The sequence below is a fragment of the Nematolebias whitei genome, chromosome 16 (assembly GCF_014905685.2).
Source record: "Nematolebias whitei isolate Nwh7 chromosome 16, NemWhi1, whole genome shotgun sequence".
NCBI classification, from domain to species: domain Eukaryota; kingdom Metazoa; phylum Chordata; class Actinopteri; order Cyprinodontiformes; family Rivulidae; genus Nematolebias; species Nematolebias whitei.
Genome location: NC_056513.1, coordinates 16,256,419 through 16,272,341, shown reverse-complemented (window position 1 = coordinate 16,272,341; position 15,923 = coordinate 16,256,419). Strand labels below are relative to the sequence as shown.

Genomic DNA, 15,923 nt, shown 5'->3' with positions numbered 1-15,923 from the left:
TGACGAAGCCTTCTGGATCGAAGGCGAAACGTTTCAGCACAAAAAAAAGAAAGAAACTGTCCAGATGACCAGACTGAAAAATGTTGGATTTTATACCTGGATTATTGAGCATGGACTTTGTTATCCTTTTCTTAGATTTAGTCTTGTGTATGTATATGGGTAAATATTTTGTGCTTTTAAAAAATAACTACAAAAATCTATTATTGAGCTTTTAGAGACAGCAAGTCAACAGTGCCCATAAAGATATTTGGGGTAACATTTGGCACATGCCACAGTATGCACAACAGATTCAGAAACTGACGAGTGGCGGCTCAGACGTGTCAAAGCACTTAAAGGAAAAAAACAAAAACATTGGTGCAACTTTCTTTTTGCTCAGTTATTTTAATGCTTCAGATATTTTCAGCTTGAGGCCCCGTGAACAGTTGTTACAGATAAAACGAAGTCCGGAAATCTCTTTCCCAGTTCTTGTCTTTTTGTTCTTGTCTCCTAGCTTCTTCTTTTCTCTGTCCTTTCTCCCCCCGCTGTAGTTTTACAGCGTTACGATCCCCAGCTGGGAAGTGCGTAACTTTAGCTCGTTTCAAGTGCCCAAACCCCAGACCTTGCTGGTCTCTTTTTAACACGGTAGCCACTGGTTGTTTAGAGCCCTCTCCATCTGGCCCGAGTCCTTCGCCTGGTTTCCAGCCGAAACGAACCATCATCTTGTAGCTGTTGCTGGAGGGGGGGAGGCAGTAGTAGGGGGTGGGTGGAGGATGCTGCGAACTGAACTGATGCAGAGTAGAGGAGCAATGTGCCGAGTGGCTGCTGCTGTACTCGTTGCAACACACATCGCACCACTGGGGCTGTAGAGCACTGCACACATTCAGAGGAGAAAACACAAGACAGAGAACACGTCAGCCATGTTTTCCTCTACTTACATCGCTTTTTAAAATTCTAGTTTGAATCAAAGTGCGTCAGTTCTAACATTAAATAATCTGCATCTATTGACAATTATATATTGGATTTAGACGTAAAGTCAACACTGCATCACTGAATGTATCGTTGCAAAGAGCAACAATACTTACTGATGCACGTTTTCATTCATTTACCATTTTTAGAATGAAAGACACAAGAGGACCAAAACAGTCTCTGACACAGTGGGCTAACTGGGTAGAATTGTAAGTTTTTCCACACTAATGAAGGTTAAAATATTCATAGTATCTTTGAATAATCTGGCTTAAATAAACTACTAATATTGCTTCACATTAGAAATCACTACTTTTATTGAAAATACATAAATCTTGACGTGTAATCTCTTTGAATTACACTTTTGGGTTCTGTTTATTGCATTTATGATTCAATGAAGCAAAATAAACCAATTTAAAAGCGAACACATCGTTATAATACTTGGTTTATTTACATAATGACTTCAACTGCTGGAACTGTGGCCCCCCTGAGCAGTTTGGTTGAATAGCCCAGTCTTACAGCTTGTTCCTGCAGTATGGAGACACAACCCCTGGTGTAAAGTGAACTGGTTTTATCACACTAAAACCCAGAGGTGAACCCAAAGTTGTCTCTCCTAATGAACAATCCCAATCAAGTAGTTTGTAAATCTAATCACCCTTTAAATTGAGACTGAAGTGTCAAGCATGCAGCTTCTGCATCTTCAGCAGTGGCTCAGCATTATTTTTGTTATATAAACACTTATCAGCTGTGTTTGACGTGAAACAGGAACTTACAGATACTCTTGTACTGGCTGCACTATTTCAGCACTACTTCTTTACAGCTATGCTGAATAACAACGACAGCTATATTTTATTAAGGTTATTTATGAACATGGCTAACAGTTTAATATATGAAGATAATTCCCCTCAGACAGGAGTGTGCTAACCTGCAGTCAGACTGCTCCTCTGCTTGTTGAATTCTGCCATAGTTCAACAATTCTTCCAACACTTCTTTATGGCCACCTAGGACAAAAAAAAGATTAATGTAAGAAGGTGAGTTCAGGTTCACACCAATCAAGCACAAAAAGGAAGTGTGAAACACTCATTAGCTAGCTATAAGGTCAATTATGTCTAGAATTGTCCTAGAAGGTTTGGAGAACACAATGGTGGGTTTGAGGTATTGTCTTAACCTCCAGGATTTCTAGATGTTAATTTAACATCTGTGGGATATACTGGAGAAACAAGCCCAAACCATGAACACGGGTAGACATACGGAAATGTTACAGGTTGTCCAGCAGACAACTTCTGGACAGAATCTGGTTGTCTGGTAAAATATTTGGTTTTCTGAAATCTTTACAATAAAGGCAAAAATAAAAATCTCAAGCTAATTTTAATTTAATAAGTATGTCGCACTATATACACATGTTCTCGGTCGGCCATCTTGTGGACTGCTTACAATCTCAAAGCTACTGAGTGGTGGACTTCTAAAGGAGCTGCTCAAGTTCTCCTCATCCTCTTCCTCTTCATTAGACTTGGCAACAGAGAGACTCGCAACGTATTTAAGGCAGAGATTAAAACAGAAAAAAAAATACATGTTTTTCTACACCCATTAGTCCCCCAAGCGTCATGCACAAGTTGCACATCTGTACAATGATGACGATGCTCCAAACACATTAATGTTTACTACAATGTTAGATTTTAGATACTAAAGTCCCGGAGAGGTCGGGGCATGGTGCGGGAGGATGGGGTGGGGGGGGTGGTGGTAATGGTGTTTCAGTTCTGGGATCTCCCCTGGCTGCAGTGAACTGGTCATGTGCGAACACGTTTAATACGTAGATGTTTATTAATTTATTACGTCATCACCTTCGGTTAGGGTAGAGATGTGTCCTCTTTGGAGAATAGTACAGGAAACACTGATTGGTGCTTTCAATTGCAGTCTCTGTCTAAGGTGGGAACACTGTGCACACCCGCTGTGCATCACACAGCTCGACCCGCCCTGCTCTGACTGGGTAAAACTATAGGCCCTTATGTAAGACCCAGCATGGCCCAACCCAGATTCTGTCCCAGGTTTTGAGTGTTGGCACTGGGCAGTCTAGCCCAGTTCCAGCTCAATTTTTGGAACCCAGTGTGCTGTGGTCGCATTTGGACTGAGATGGTGCTGCAGATTTGACTTTAGCAGATGGCTGGCCATTGAATGATTCACTGGTTCGGGGGTGTCACCTCACAGATGAGTCATGCTTCACGCGACTGCTCCTTACTGCCATTTCCTTCTGCTACTTGCTTCTGGACAGTTGTGTGATAAGAGAGAGCTCCTATGTATCTTTAAAAATAAATGGCATTGCCAAAGATTATCACCAGTGCTCTGGAGAAACAATGAGGTGCATCTAATGCTGAGCTGAGACTCGTGGAGTCTTGCTTGCTATGATGGTCCTGTCCACATTGATGCGGCACTCTGCTGAAAGCAAAGAAAACCAGAGCCGGGGAAGAACGGGGCTGGTCCAGGCTTTGTAAAGCAAACGTCTACCCCTGATGAAAGTCACACTTTATGTACCAGTTGCCATAGGCTTGGTACCAGACACCCCAGCAGAACTGTAGAAGTAAATCTATACGTATATTTGACTGATCGGAATTGTTTAAGCTTCAAAATGGGGGACTAATTAATGCCGCTGTGCCAATGGTAAGTGCCGCTCCACTTGTTCCCCTTTTCTCAGTTCTCCTCAGGTGAAGGTGATTTGCCACTACAGTGGAGGCTGACCTGTTTCCCAGATCTGTGAGCGGGATCATAACTGGTCTTTTCTGTGTTCAAGCCACTCCGCTCGTTGTGATGCTTAATCACTATAATTGGACTTGAATTTCATCAGCTTATCTCTACACTGTTTCGCTTAAAAATCCAGGTGCAGCCATGCTGCTCCATCATCTCTGATATCTCGGTAAATGCGCTCATTTCTCGTGGTGCCGTCCCTCAACGCGATGAGGAAGTGGAGATGTTCAGATGTAGTTTGCAGAGCAGGATATAGCTTCGCTGGCCAATCAACGGCTGCTGTTTGCTTACGTCAAAATTGGCTCCTTGGAGCAGCCCGCTTGGAACCATGATTAAGGTGATCCCATAAACCGGGCTGAGTGAGGTGGGTACCAGCAATGGCAGACCTCAACTAGTGCCATGTCATGTTGAGCCAATGATGGTTGAGACAGTGGCAAAGTGCCATAAATACTAGCTGTGAGGCCATACTGTTACGGTTAATAAATGTATATATTTCCAATTGCCTGATGTTACCTTCCAGCGCCAGGTCCTGTGCATCCCTGCCCTGTGCGTCCACCACTCCAACCCAGGCTGCACCATGATCCAGCAGCAGCCTGACAGCAGCCCTTTGTCCTGACCAGCTGGCACACATCACAGCTGTCCAAAGAAATGTATCCTGGGAACCAAAAACAAACAAAACAAAAACATTATGTAAATGGAATCATCATCATTTCTGAGTTTAAAATTAAAACACTGAGTACTCCACCTGGAAGTTTATGTCGACCCCTTTAGACAGCAGCTCTTTGAGTTCAGAGATGTCCCCCTCATGAGCACAACGCAGCAACTTGAGGCCCAGCAGCTCCATGGACCTTTCTGACATGTTCACCTCTCTGCTCTGGTGTCCATCATTTTCAACAGCACGTCCTCTTTGAAGCTGCTGCTGTTCTTGTACAGCTCTGACCCGACGCTCTCTGCCTTTAGCTTTATTTAATCTTCTTGATTTACCTTGCACTTTGTTGTCTTTCATCAAATCTTCATAGAACTGCCTGGCCTCTTCTCCGCTAAGTTTGCAGTTTAATTTAGACCCAGAATGGCCTGGTCGAATACTAAAAGCATCAGGCTTACTGGCAGGAATGAAACCTAAAGAAGCCATTACGAGCGACTAGCATCCGGTTTTTTTCCTTCAGTTTTAGAAAAAAACAAATGTTGTTATAATACTCCTAGTCCAAGTAAGCCTTTTAAAAAAATCCATTTGATTATAATATCACGAAAATATTAATCAGACTTGTCACGTCAGGAGCCTGAGCTAAATGCTACCTAGCGTTAGCATTAGACCCACAAATACTTGTCCGCTGGCTAGTGAACGAACACTTCCGGTGATGGATCCTTAACAGAACCCAAGTAGCTTCAATAAAGTCAAAATTAAGACATAAGCAATTTACCTAAATCAGCAAAAACAACAACAATGCAGTTCAGGACTTCGAGTTCACTCGTAATGCTAATCATCGCCTTGTTTATTCCGGAAGTCTTCTACGGTTTTATTTAGCGGTTTGCAGACTATTTGGAGTTTTACCGCCACCTGCTGGTTGGAGGTGTGAACTGGAATGGCGCTCAAAAAATAAAATCAATCCATCCATACGAATGAAGCAAAATAAAATTTTAATAAACAAGTACATTATTCCAGAAGTCAAAGTTTGACACAAACATTGAATGCTGCCACCTATCGGACTGGATGTTTAATCCTCCTTAAGTTTCACAGAAATCTTTTATGGTAAAGAAACAAAAAGCAATTATTAAAAAGGCCAACTTAATAAATTGTTCTTATAGGAGTTTATATTACCATTGATAAATAAATAATGTGTCAACATATTACTTTTAATCTATTTTCACTAGTTGCAAGTAAGGAAAATAAAAATTGTAAATCCTTAATTGTTTAAAGCTAAGAACTGTTGCCTCCTTCCATCATTAGAAGGGTCTGTGAAAACATAAAGGGCAGATTTTTAATACATAAGTTATTCTTTCTGTACAGATTAATTTTTTAAATCAGTTTCTTGGACTTTTGGCCATTACGCTTTTGTTCTCTGTGCCTGTTTCCCACTCAGGCCTGCTATAATAATAAAATGCATTTTTTTTAAGTGTCTTACAAAACAGATAGCAATGATATACAACTATAACTGTTTTAGGGTCAGGCAGTTACAGCCCACATGTGGACGTTTGAACTTTAACTTGAATGAACTGTTTAATTATCTGCCATTAGGTAAAATTGTATTTGTAGCCAAATTTTTCTTTAATTACAACTTGTACTGATTTTATTTTCAGTTACTTTTATGTAACTTTTTTCCTTCTTTCAGCTGCTCCCTTCTTCAGAGGTCACTACAAATATTCAGTTTATCTTTGGGGCAAATCTCAGAAACGAGGAACTACACTCCAGGTTGAGATGATGTCCTCCTCACATTTCCTTACATATTAATAAACTCAATGCAGAAACTGGGTGAGTAAATGACAGTTTAATTTTCATGGCACTTCTCTAAACATATTTACAAAACACTTACAAACAAAGGCCCAATGGAAATATCAAAATTATTCAAACTAAACTAGTATGATGAAAACAAATGCTGATAAAAAAAAACACATTTTTTAACATGTGTTCATTGATCATTTGTTTTCATTTTACCAACAATCATCCAGTTTGTGAGACGAGGCAGTTTAACATAAAGCTTAATGAAAAGGAAACATCAGGCACAAGATCTGAGAAATATGAGCAGCACAAAAATAACCATTAAACACAGCTTATGTTTGTTTGTCCATACCGACTTCTTTATAGGAGTCATTAAAGTGGACAGGGAACAGTGCAACATCTCCTAAATGCTTCTGAGAACACGCAACACATTTCAATGTTAAGTATTGTGACAGCAGAAAATAACTAAGCTTAAAAAGGTCAAAGCTAAACTGACCAAAAAATTTTTTGCTACACTAAGTTGAGTGTAAATACATATTTACTGTCCTTAAAAGTTACATTCTGCTAACAGATTGGAAACACCAGGTTTTTATACATATAAACATGTAAACAAATATCTAGATGAACGCCTTCAGCCTACAAAGTTATACCGTTTAACACGCTAAAATCAGAACACGGTGAAATGGACCTGCCATCCTGGTACTTGGGGACCACTGTCCTGCACATTTGAGATGGTTCAGATTTAAAAAAGGGTCATTAAAAGGCTTCTGCGGAAGTTGATGGCACGCTGAGATAATTCAGTCATTTAAAGCAGGTGTGATGGTGCAGGAAAACATCTAAAATCATGCAGGGTTTGAGGAATAGAACGGGGGGGGGACTCTAGAGCAGGGATATTCAACTGGCGGTCTGGGGGCCAAATCAGGTTGAGCTCAGTTCGGCCCACCAAGGTGTTTATTTTTAAATAAAACTAGATTTTAAACCATAAAACAAACTTGCTTAATGACAATAACTGCTGGATGTCTGGCCCCCTGAGCCAGTCTAGTTGAATAGCCCTGATCTAGAATCTTTGAGAAAAGCCATTCAGTGCATTTATTATAGAGCAGCTCTGAGGTTCAAGGGTTTCATGTTGGCTGCTTCTCATCAGCATCAAGTGCTTTATGCAAATTGGGACAGATCAGAGCTGAATTAGTCACAAATGCCCAACAAAACATTTCAACTATATATTTTAATGTATGTGAAAGTTTTTGTTCAGTGCCTTGAGACAACTTATGTTGGAACTTGGCATTATAAAAATAAACTCAATTGTTTTGAATCTAAAATGAAGACAGACAGACATATTATGGGAAAAATTTGTCTTAATATAAAGAAACTGAACATTTGCCCTTTAGGGTATAACCCTTTGGTCAAAATGACCCTCAAGGCCTGTTTTTGACCTAAGGGCAGCAGGAGGGTCAATCTGTTTCAGGGAAGTGGCACAGCTCGTATTAATCTGTTTACTGACAAATGAACCCATCAACCCTAGAAAACACCAGAGAGATGACCTACTCTAAGTTTGATGAGGTCATGCTTCCAGTATAATTCAGCTTTTCCTCAAATAACACGTAATGAATCTAAATGCATTCCTAACGCTTACAACGGCTGCAAACATGCAAAACACTAATGTGCTCATTCAGTGAAAACTAAAACTTCACGTCGGTTATATCACTAAAGCTATTTTCTGATAATGGGTGAAATTTGCTGATGTGTCTGTTTCTGTCCCCCGTCTGTGTAAATGACTGTCCACAGTGGGGACAGGTAAATGGTCTCTCCCCCGTGTGCGTCCTCATGTGAACGTTCAGCTTGTCTTTGCTAATGAAGCGCTTGTTGCAGCAGGTGCACGCGTGCGGCTTATCTCCTGTGTGGTAGCGCTGGTGCATCTTCAGCTCCGTCATGCGTCCGTAACTCCTTCCGCACTCTGGACAGTCGTAGCTGGGTCGCTTGTCCATGTGCTGCCTGCTGTGCAGCCGCAGTCCGCTGTTTGAGCTAAAGCTTTTACCGCACTGCGAGCACCGGAAAGGTTTTTCTCCGGTGTGGATGAGGACGTGCAGCTTGAGGCTGGCGGCCGAGGTGAAGCCGTTCCCGCAGATGGAGCAGAGGTGAGGTCTCTCACCGTTGTGGATGGTGAGGTGTCTCTCCAACTTGTCCTTGTTCAGGAATGTTTTGCCACAGATGGGACAGGTCTCTGGCAGCTCCCCTTCATGTAAACTCATGTGCTCAGTGAGCTCAATCAACGTGGTGAAGGCATAGACGCAGCGAGTGCACGAGTAGGGCCTCTCCTTCTTGATTTTCCTGTGTTTGAGGGAGTGTTTGTCCAGCTCCGCCTTCTCCTCGAACGTTTCGATGCAGCAGCTGCACTGGTGAGGCCGCTCTTCCATATGAGTCCGCAGATGATATTTAAAGGCGGTTAGCTTCAAAAAGACAGCATCGCAGTGTGGACATCTGGATTCTCGTCTGTCGTGGACCATTAGGTGTCTCTTATAGTGAGTCACTTTGAAGAAGTGCTTGCGACAAGTCGAACAGTAATACTGCTCGTTTTGGTGGCTTTGTTCATGTTTCTTCAGCGCGTACTCGACCTTGAACTTCTTCCCACAGGTGCTGCAGGGGTAAATTTTGTTATGGACCACCATGTGCACCTCGAGTTCTCCTGCGCTGTCGAAGGTTGCGTTGCATTTCGGACAAGTCCCGCTGTTTTCTTTCGCGTGAATCTCCAGATGTTTGTTGAGGTCTTCTGGGAACAGGAAGTTCTTCTGGCAGTCGGGGCATGTGTAAAAATCAGCGTTTGCAGCTTTGCAGTGGCTCATCACGTGTCTTTTTAAATGGTATAAGCGACCAAACTCTTTGTCACAATCGCTGCATTTGAGGTTTCCAGGTTTGGACTTAACCTTCCTGTGCAGCTTCAGGTGGCTCACGAGCGCGGCTCTCCCTTTGAACTGCTTATCGCACGCCAGGCACGTCAAACCATCAACAGCGTGGGTTTTTCGATGCGTTTTCAGGTCCAGCCACGTGCTAAAGCTCTTCCCGCATTTGGCGCAGACGTGTTTTCCGAGGTCGTGCTGGTTCCTGACGTGTCGGGTCATGTGGTAGGACTGGCTGAAAGCCTTAGTGCAGACTGGGCAGGTGAACGGTTTCTCCTTGGAGTGAGTCCTCATGTGGCGAGCCAGTTTGGCCGGACCTCTGAAACACTTGTTGACGCAGACAGGACAGAAATGGCCTTCTGTTTTTGACACGACCTGATTCTTGCATCCGTCTTCCTTAGGTGTTGCTTCGTCAGCGCTCTCATCTGCAGGCGAAGCCTGAACTTCAAATTCTTTACCGTCAGCATCAGCAGCTAAAGAGGCGGCACCAGCATCAGCTTCAGTCTTTACTTGGATTCCATCAACCTGATGAAAATGTCGATGGTCTGTTTGAGAAGACGAGTCGTTGGCGTGACTACAAAGCTCATCTTTGTTGGTGGATTGTTCATTACAATCCGGGCTGAACACAACTTGGGACTTGTGTGTGTTCTTGTGGCTTGCCAACTCAGCACAGCTTGTAAAGCTCTCCCTGCACGTAGGGCAGAAGTACTGGCCCCCGTTGTGCTGGTTCCGCATGTGTCGGGTCATGTGGTATGACTGGCTGAATTTCAGATCGCAGCACGGACAGATGAACGGCTTCTCTTGCGTGTGACTCCTCATGTGTCGAGCCAGTTTGTCTGGGCCTTTGAAATGCCTGTTGACACAGAGAGGACAAACGTGTCTTCTTGTTTTAGTCTTTGAGGATGTCGCCGGAGCGCTTTTCTTCCCTGCTTTTCTAGATGTGCTTTTGGAGTTCCTTTGTCCTGTCGCAGGCTGAAACTCAGATTCTGCAGCGTTTGAATCAGCATCAAGCACTTCTTCCTCTTTGGTTTCTTTGACGTCAGCCTGTCGGACACTCTGACCTCCATGTCTGTGCGTCTTGACGTGACTACAAAGATCATCGTCGTTGCTGAATCTTTCGTTGCAGTCGGGACAGAACAGAACTTGGCACTTGTGTGTCTTGTTGTGTTTTAGTAAGTCCGCAAAGCTTTCCAGGCTTTCTCCACAGACGGAGCAGACGAACTGGCCTGCGGCGTGCAGGTTCCTCATGTGTCGCGTCATGTGATCGGGCTGGCTGAATCTCATTTCGCAGATGGGGCAGGTGAATGGTTTCTCCTTCGTATGAATCCTCATGTGTCTGGTGAGCCTGTCTGCTTTGTTGAAGTGCTTGATACAGAAGGGGCAGTACAAACCTTTCGTTTTAGTCAAAGGAAGGACATGTCCATGACTGTTGATGTCCTCTTTTGTCATTCTAAATGTTGATGAGGTGTCATCATCACCTGCTTTACTGCGATCCAGATTCTCCACAGCCTGAGATCTATCTCGACCATTACTGTGGTCGTTCTCATCCTCGTGTCTAGTTGAAGCGGTTTTCCTCACAAGTGGCTGCGTTTTATTCTTTTCCTCCCCACGACGAGGCCTACCTCGTTTGCGTTTCACCGGTACTTGAAGAGCCTGCTGAGAGCTTCCGCCCTCCGTTGGAGACGTCGAGTTATTTGTGTGCGTCTTGATGTGAGTAGAAAACTCATCTTTGTCGGTGAACAGTTCATAGCACTCTGGACAGAACAGAACTTTGGATTTGTGCGTCTGATTGTGTATCCTTAATTCGGCCAAGCTTTCGTGGCTCTCCCCGCAGGTGGAGCAGACGAACTGGCCTGCGTCGTGCTGGTTCCTCATGTGTCGGGTCATGTGGTAGGACTGGCTGAATCTCATTTCGCAGACTGGGCAAGCGAACGGTTTCTCCTGCGTGTGTGTCCTCATGTGTCTGTTGAGCTTGTTCACATTGTAGAAGCATCTGTTGGAGCATAAGGAACAGCAGAGGGCTTGTCGTTTGGTTGAAGAGAGGACAGTGCTTCCACTGTTGCCGTCTTCCTCCATTCTTCGTAATGTCGAGGTGCTGCTACGATCATTTACTTCATTGCGATTATTCTCATCCACGGCTTGGAGTTTATCTTCACCATCACTGTAATACAGCTTATCGTTACTGTAGTAGTAGTCGTCTTTGAGCGTAGATGAGTTTGTTTGGGTTTTAGTCACTTGTGGCTTTACTTTAACCCTTTCCTCCCCACGACGAGGCCTACCTCTTTTGCGCTTTATTTGAACAGGGGGCTCTAAATACTCTTCAATGTCTACATTGACCTCGTGAAAACCAAGCACAGAATCATTTAAAACCATTTCCAGCTCTTTAGCCATCGCCAGCGCTGAGGAGAAGGTCAGAGTCTCTTTTCTCATCAGTAACATCTCTCTGAGCTGCAGATTGTTGGTTTTCTCAATCAGCTGCTCCAGTAGAAGTTTTTCCTTTATGCTTCCATAGTTACAAGGTCTCAGCAGTTCTTCCAGTGCCGAGACAAACTGGTCTACAGTCTCTCCAGGCATCTGAACCCTTTGGTGGAACTTAAGGTGGTGCACTTGGGAGGCATGGTCGAGTCTGAAATGGTCGGTCAGCGCTGAAATGGCAGTGGTGTATGTAGTGTCACTCTTGAGCAGAGTTGAGAAGACGTGCTCTCCCTCTGAGCCGAGGGAGTTCCGTAAAAGCATCAGCTTAGTGGAGTCGGCCAGCTCCTTTTCATCAAGAGCATGAATGTAGTGTTCAAAAGCTTTGAGCCATTTCAGCCACAGCATGGGTGGCTCACCTGGGTACGGTAGGAAAGGTGGAGGCGGAGAAAGGATTATAAGCAGCGGTTCTGGAAGAGGTTGTAAAGTGATGCAGTCTTTCGTCTCCTCCAAATCCACCAGTCCACTAACGTCACACATGGTTACTTTGTATGTTCTGCTCACAGCAGGTAAGTGATGCTCCTTGTTTGAATGAATGAATGAAGCGTTGAGTTAGGATGACATCATTTGCAGGTCTTCAAACTCCAGATGTTTCTCGTCACTCTGGACGACTTTTGGAAACTGCAAAGAAAAAACAAAGCACCTTTTAAATCAGCTTAATCTTAAAATAAATCTTAATCCAATATAACTGCAGCTTTGTTACAAATATGTGCATTATTATACTGGATGTTTTTTTTTCTGTCTGCTTCCTTTTGCAGGTGTCACCACAGCAAACAAAGTTGCATAAAACACTTGACAATTATTTTATGCCGTACATCAGTGGTTCCCAACCCTGGTCCCTGAAGAACACCATCCTGCATGTTTTAGTTGTTTCTCTGCTCCGACACACCTGATTCAGTGATTTAATTACATTCTCAAGTTCTGCAGAAGCCTGTTAATCACCTATTACTACAAAATACAGGACAGCGTTCCTCGAGGACCAGGGCCGGGAACCACTGCCGTACATCCTTCATGAATCAATCGGGAATTGAACCACAGCACTGACTACTGAGCCACCGCGGCCCAAGTTATTTTGGAAAATGCACATTCTTACAAATACTATCACATCACAGCTGAGTTTTGTTTTCTAATCTTACTATACTTTTGACAGATATGTCTATAGAAATTTCAATATAAACACCTCCCAGTAAACTTAGTGAAAACATTTAGCTCTGATTTCCAAACTTTTTTTCATTGTTGCACAAACACAAACATATCTAAAAAAAAAAACTAAAAAAAAAACTGTTTAATGATGATAAAAATGACACTTTACATTTTACGAATTAAACAAGCCTGAGTATTATGGATGAATGGATGAATAACAGTGACACACACACAGACACACTTTGGACCATTGTTAGAGCAAAATGTCTTTATCAAACCTAGCTGAATTCAGGACTATTCAGTGTTTTTCAAAGTGGGGGCTGTGGCCCCCTGGGGGCCGCTAGGAGGGCCTCAGGAAGCTAGAGAAGAAGATAAAAAAAAAGCACAATTACAAAAACTTATATAGTTTTAATTACTGTAATAAAATCAAATCTATTTTTCAATAAGTATTTAAAATTATATTTTATAATAATAAAATAATTTTCACCATGCTCATCTTTCTGATTGGCTGCCAATCAGATGTATCAAGCTGCTTTACTCTGCAAGCTAGCATAGCAAGGACGAACTGGAGAAGTGTCTAAAAAGACCAAAAGACCCGACCAGCAGCCCTGCTGTGGTGGAAACTGCTGCAAAAACAACAGCAAAGAACTCGTGGCTTTAAAGCTACTTGAAACAAAACATGGACAATGACATGCGTATGGCACTGACAAACTGTAGGAACCACCAAGCCCATTCCTCCCACTAAGCAATCTGTATCTGTCATTTCCAGATACTGTAGATTTTTGTTCTGTTCTTCTGGTCAACAGTTTGTTGAAAAGTTGTTGTTTTTTTTTCAGTGGGAATATAACACAGTGTTTAAAACATGTTGGTTAATAACATTTTTATGCTGAGCAGCTGTAATAATTAATTGGATATAGTGAATAAAAGTTAAAACATTCTAAAAGTTGATGTTTCTTTACATATTTTGTATCATTATTTGTAGGTTTGCGAGACGGGCCTCAGCCAGAAGCTAATGCTGATTGGGGGGGCCATGGCATGGAAAAGTTTGGGAACCCCTGCTCTACATCAGGAGTCAGTTTCAAGGACCTTGTCATTTTATGTGGCCTGTGAGAGCTTCAAGGATGTAAGGTAGTCTTAAAATAAGCACATGCCACTTTAAAGGCAGCATTCACAATAAATTACTGGTAGATCGCTAATGCATGTTGATATTTTACCCATGAAATGACGGCATTCCACCACTAGTGAAGGTGTGTCCATAAAAGTGTATTCAACAAAGAAGAATCCGTCCAGAGGGCCCGATTTAACCTTAGATATACACAAGTGTTTAATTACTGTAGTAATGTATGGGCCCCAATTCCAAATAAAATGAGAAAATGTCCGGTGAAAAACTGATGCAGGTAAAAGACAGTTTCAAGAAAGATGAGAGGTTGAATATCTGTTTGTACTTTAAGGAGAAAGACCAGTATGTATTATCCCCGGGGAGATTACATCGCTGCCCACTGCTCCACCGGGGTGTATCTCACGTGTGTGATGGCTTAAATGCAGAGAACTCATTTCAACATACGACGACACCACAGCACTTTTTACTTGGGTGTAGGCTACGCCCTCTGCAAAGCGGTGGGCAGTAATTTTATTTCATGAAATGCTTTATTTAATTGCCACAATTGTTCTTATCAGCTCACTATTGTTGGTTATAACATTGTTCTCCTTTCAACTGTGACAAAAAAAAAAAAAAATGCAACAACGTTAATGTCATAACTTGTGTTTAGTGATATTTTTGTTAAATAGTTTGATCGGTGATTGATGGAGCAATGTGGGCTTCTTAATCTGACGAATCAAAAAATATTTACGTTATAACAGCAATAAGCTAAAATACATTTTACAACTGCAAATGAATTATGTAATATCTGTCACTTGAATAATTAATAAATATAGACTTTTTTTGTTATGTTAGTTCTTTTTATCAAAAATAATTTAATACAATAAAATAATAAAAAAATTATTCATTCATACCTATCTACTCACTACAGACTCATGTTCAGGCTGCTGTTTAATATACCGTATTATTTTACATTATTAGTGTTTAGCATATCAGATCTTTTATAGTGTATTGTTTAGTGCATATCTTAGATCCTTACTGTTTCTTTATATATTTTTGCTATTTTTGAGTGAAACTGGGACCTTGAGTACACGGTTTAGTTCCACCTCATGTACCTCATGATGCAAATGACAGGAAAGAAATACTTGCACTTTATGCTACATTGTATTTAGTTAAATATGGTCATTATAAATGGCATTTGAGGACAACCATGATGCTCAGGTGAAAAAGTTTGACACCCCTGCATCTTTATTTCCCCTCAAATCATGATGCATTCACTGTACCTCTCTGATATGTAAAAAAAAACAACTTGCTCCTTTTGTTACTGAATTCTGAAATACATTTGGCAAACAACAATATGGAAGTAATGGACGAAGAGTTAGTGGAACATCAGAAAACAGACCTCGGCTCTGGATCTTGTTCCAGACACATCTGAACATGAATGGAAGGTGAAATGGGGGCCCCTCAGAAAATGGCCGCGCTGCGCCTCTGCGCTCCCAAACTGCTCACCGTTATACGGAGTGTGGGGACTGTTTCCGGCCGAAGCTGGCTCCACATTTAACAACCTCCACAGGACTTATCGGACTTTATGCATGCAGAGAAAACAAAAGAGCTACGATGAATAAAACCACCCGACAGAGAGTAGACAAAAAAACTCACCACCAAAACAGGAGGGGGTCACAACAAGTCACGACGAGCAGCTTCCGCTCCGAGCCGCTGCAGCGACTCTGAACATGGGGCCCTGCGGGTCTTTAATACCCGCAGACTGATGCTGCGATATTATCCAGTCATGCTAAGTTAAAACACGGATCATTTCATGGAAAATGCACCCGACATTCTGAATGCACTTCTTCCGGACACCAAAGCAGCTCCCCGGGGTTCGTGTCTCCGCCCCACAGCGACCCCTGCTGGCCGGGAGCCGCAAGCAGCCAATGACTCCATGTGGCACACTTGAACGAAAATCAGTACAATATTAAAATTAATATGCAATTATTAAATGGACAAAAATCACGTTTTGTGTCTTTAAATTGCTTTTTAAAAAAAATAATTCTTCAATATTATTATTAGTGTGTGGTGTTTATTTTTCTCATAAATTTTACTTCCATTGATGTTTTTGTTAAGCACTTTGATAGTTTCTCTATAAATAAAGTTGACTTACTTGTTCAATGTCTTTTTAAACTGTTTTCAGCTTTATTTA

General features: G+C 42.2%; 2 protein-coding genes across 2 annotated transcripts; both read right to left on the bottom strand.

The window, feature by feature from the left end:
* Window positions 1–365: 365 nt before the first annotated feature.
* Window positions 366–5,188, bottom strand: gpank1 (G patch domain and ankyrin repeats 1). Its single transcript, XM_037690308.1, has 4 exons — window positions 4,427–5,188; window positions 4,195–4,336; window positions 1,868–1,943; window positions 366–849 (listed from the first exon to the last, which is right to left on the bottom strand). The coding sequence occupies exons 1-4, from the start codon at window positions 4,811–4,813 to the stop codon at window positions 426–428; spliced, it is 1,029 nt and encodes a 342-aa protein (XP_037546236.1). The 5' UTR covers window positions 4,814–5,188; the 3' UTR covers window positions 366–425.
* A 2,609-nt stretch (window positions 5,189–7,797) lies between these two features.
* LOC119423128 (zinc finger protein 814-like) lies at window positions 7,798–11,964 on the bottom strand. Its single transcript, XM_037690538.1, has one exon. The coding sequence runs from the start codon at window positions 11,962–11,964 to the stop codon at window positions 7,798–7,800; it is 4,167 nt and encodes a 1,388-aa protein (XP_037546466.1).
* Window positions 11,965–15,923: the final 3,959 nt, after the last annotated feature.

Coding starts and splice junctions, on each gene's coding strand:
- gpank1 (XM_037690308.1), bottom strand. CDS start 4,813: ATGGCTTCTTTAGGTTTCATTCCTGCCAGTAAGCCTGATGCTTTTAGT. Junction 1,944..4,194: donor ACAGGACCTGGCGCTGGAAG/GTAACATCAGGC, acceptor TTTTTGTCCTAG/GTGGCCATAAAGAAGTGTTG. Junction 850..1,867: donor GAGGAGCAGTCTGACTGCAG/GTTAGCACACTC, acceptor GAATGTGTGCAG/TGCTCTACAGCCCCAGTGGT.
- LOC119423128 (XM_037690538.1), bottom strand. CDS start 11,964: ATGTGTGACGTTAGTGGACTGGTGGATTTGGAGGAGACGAAAGACTGC.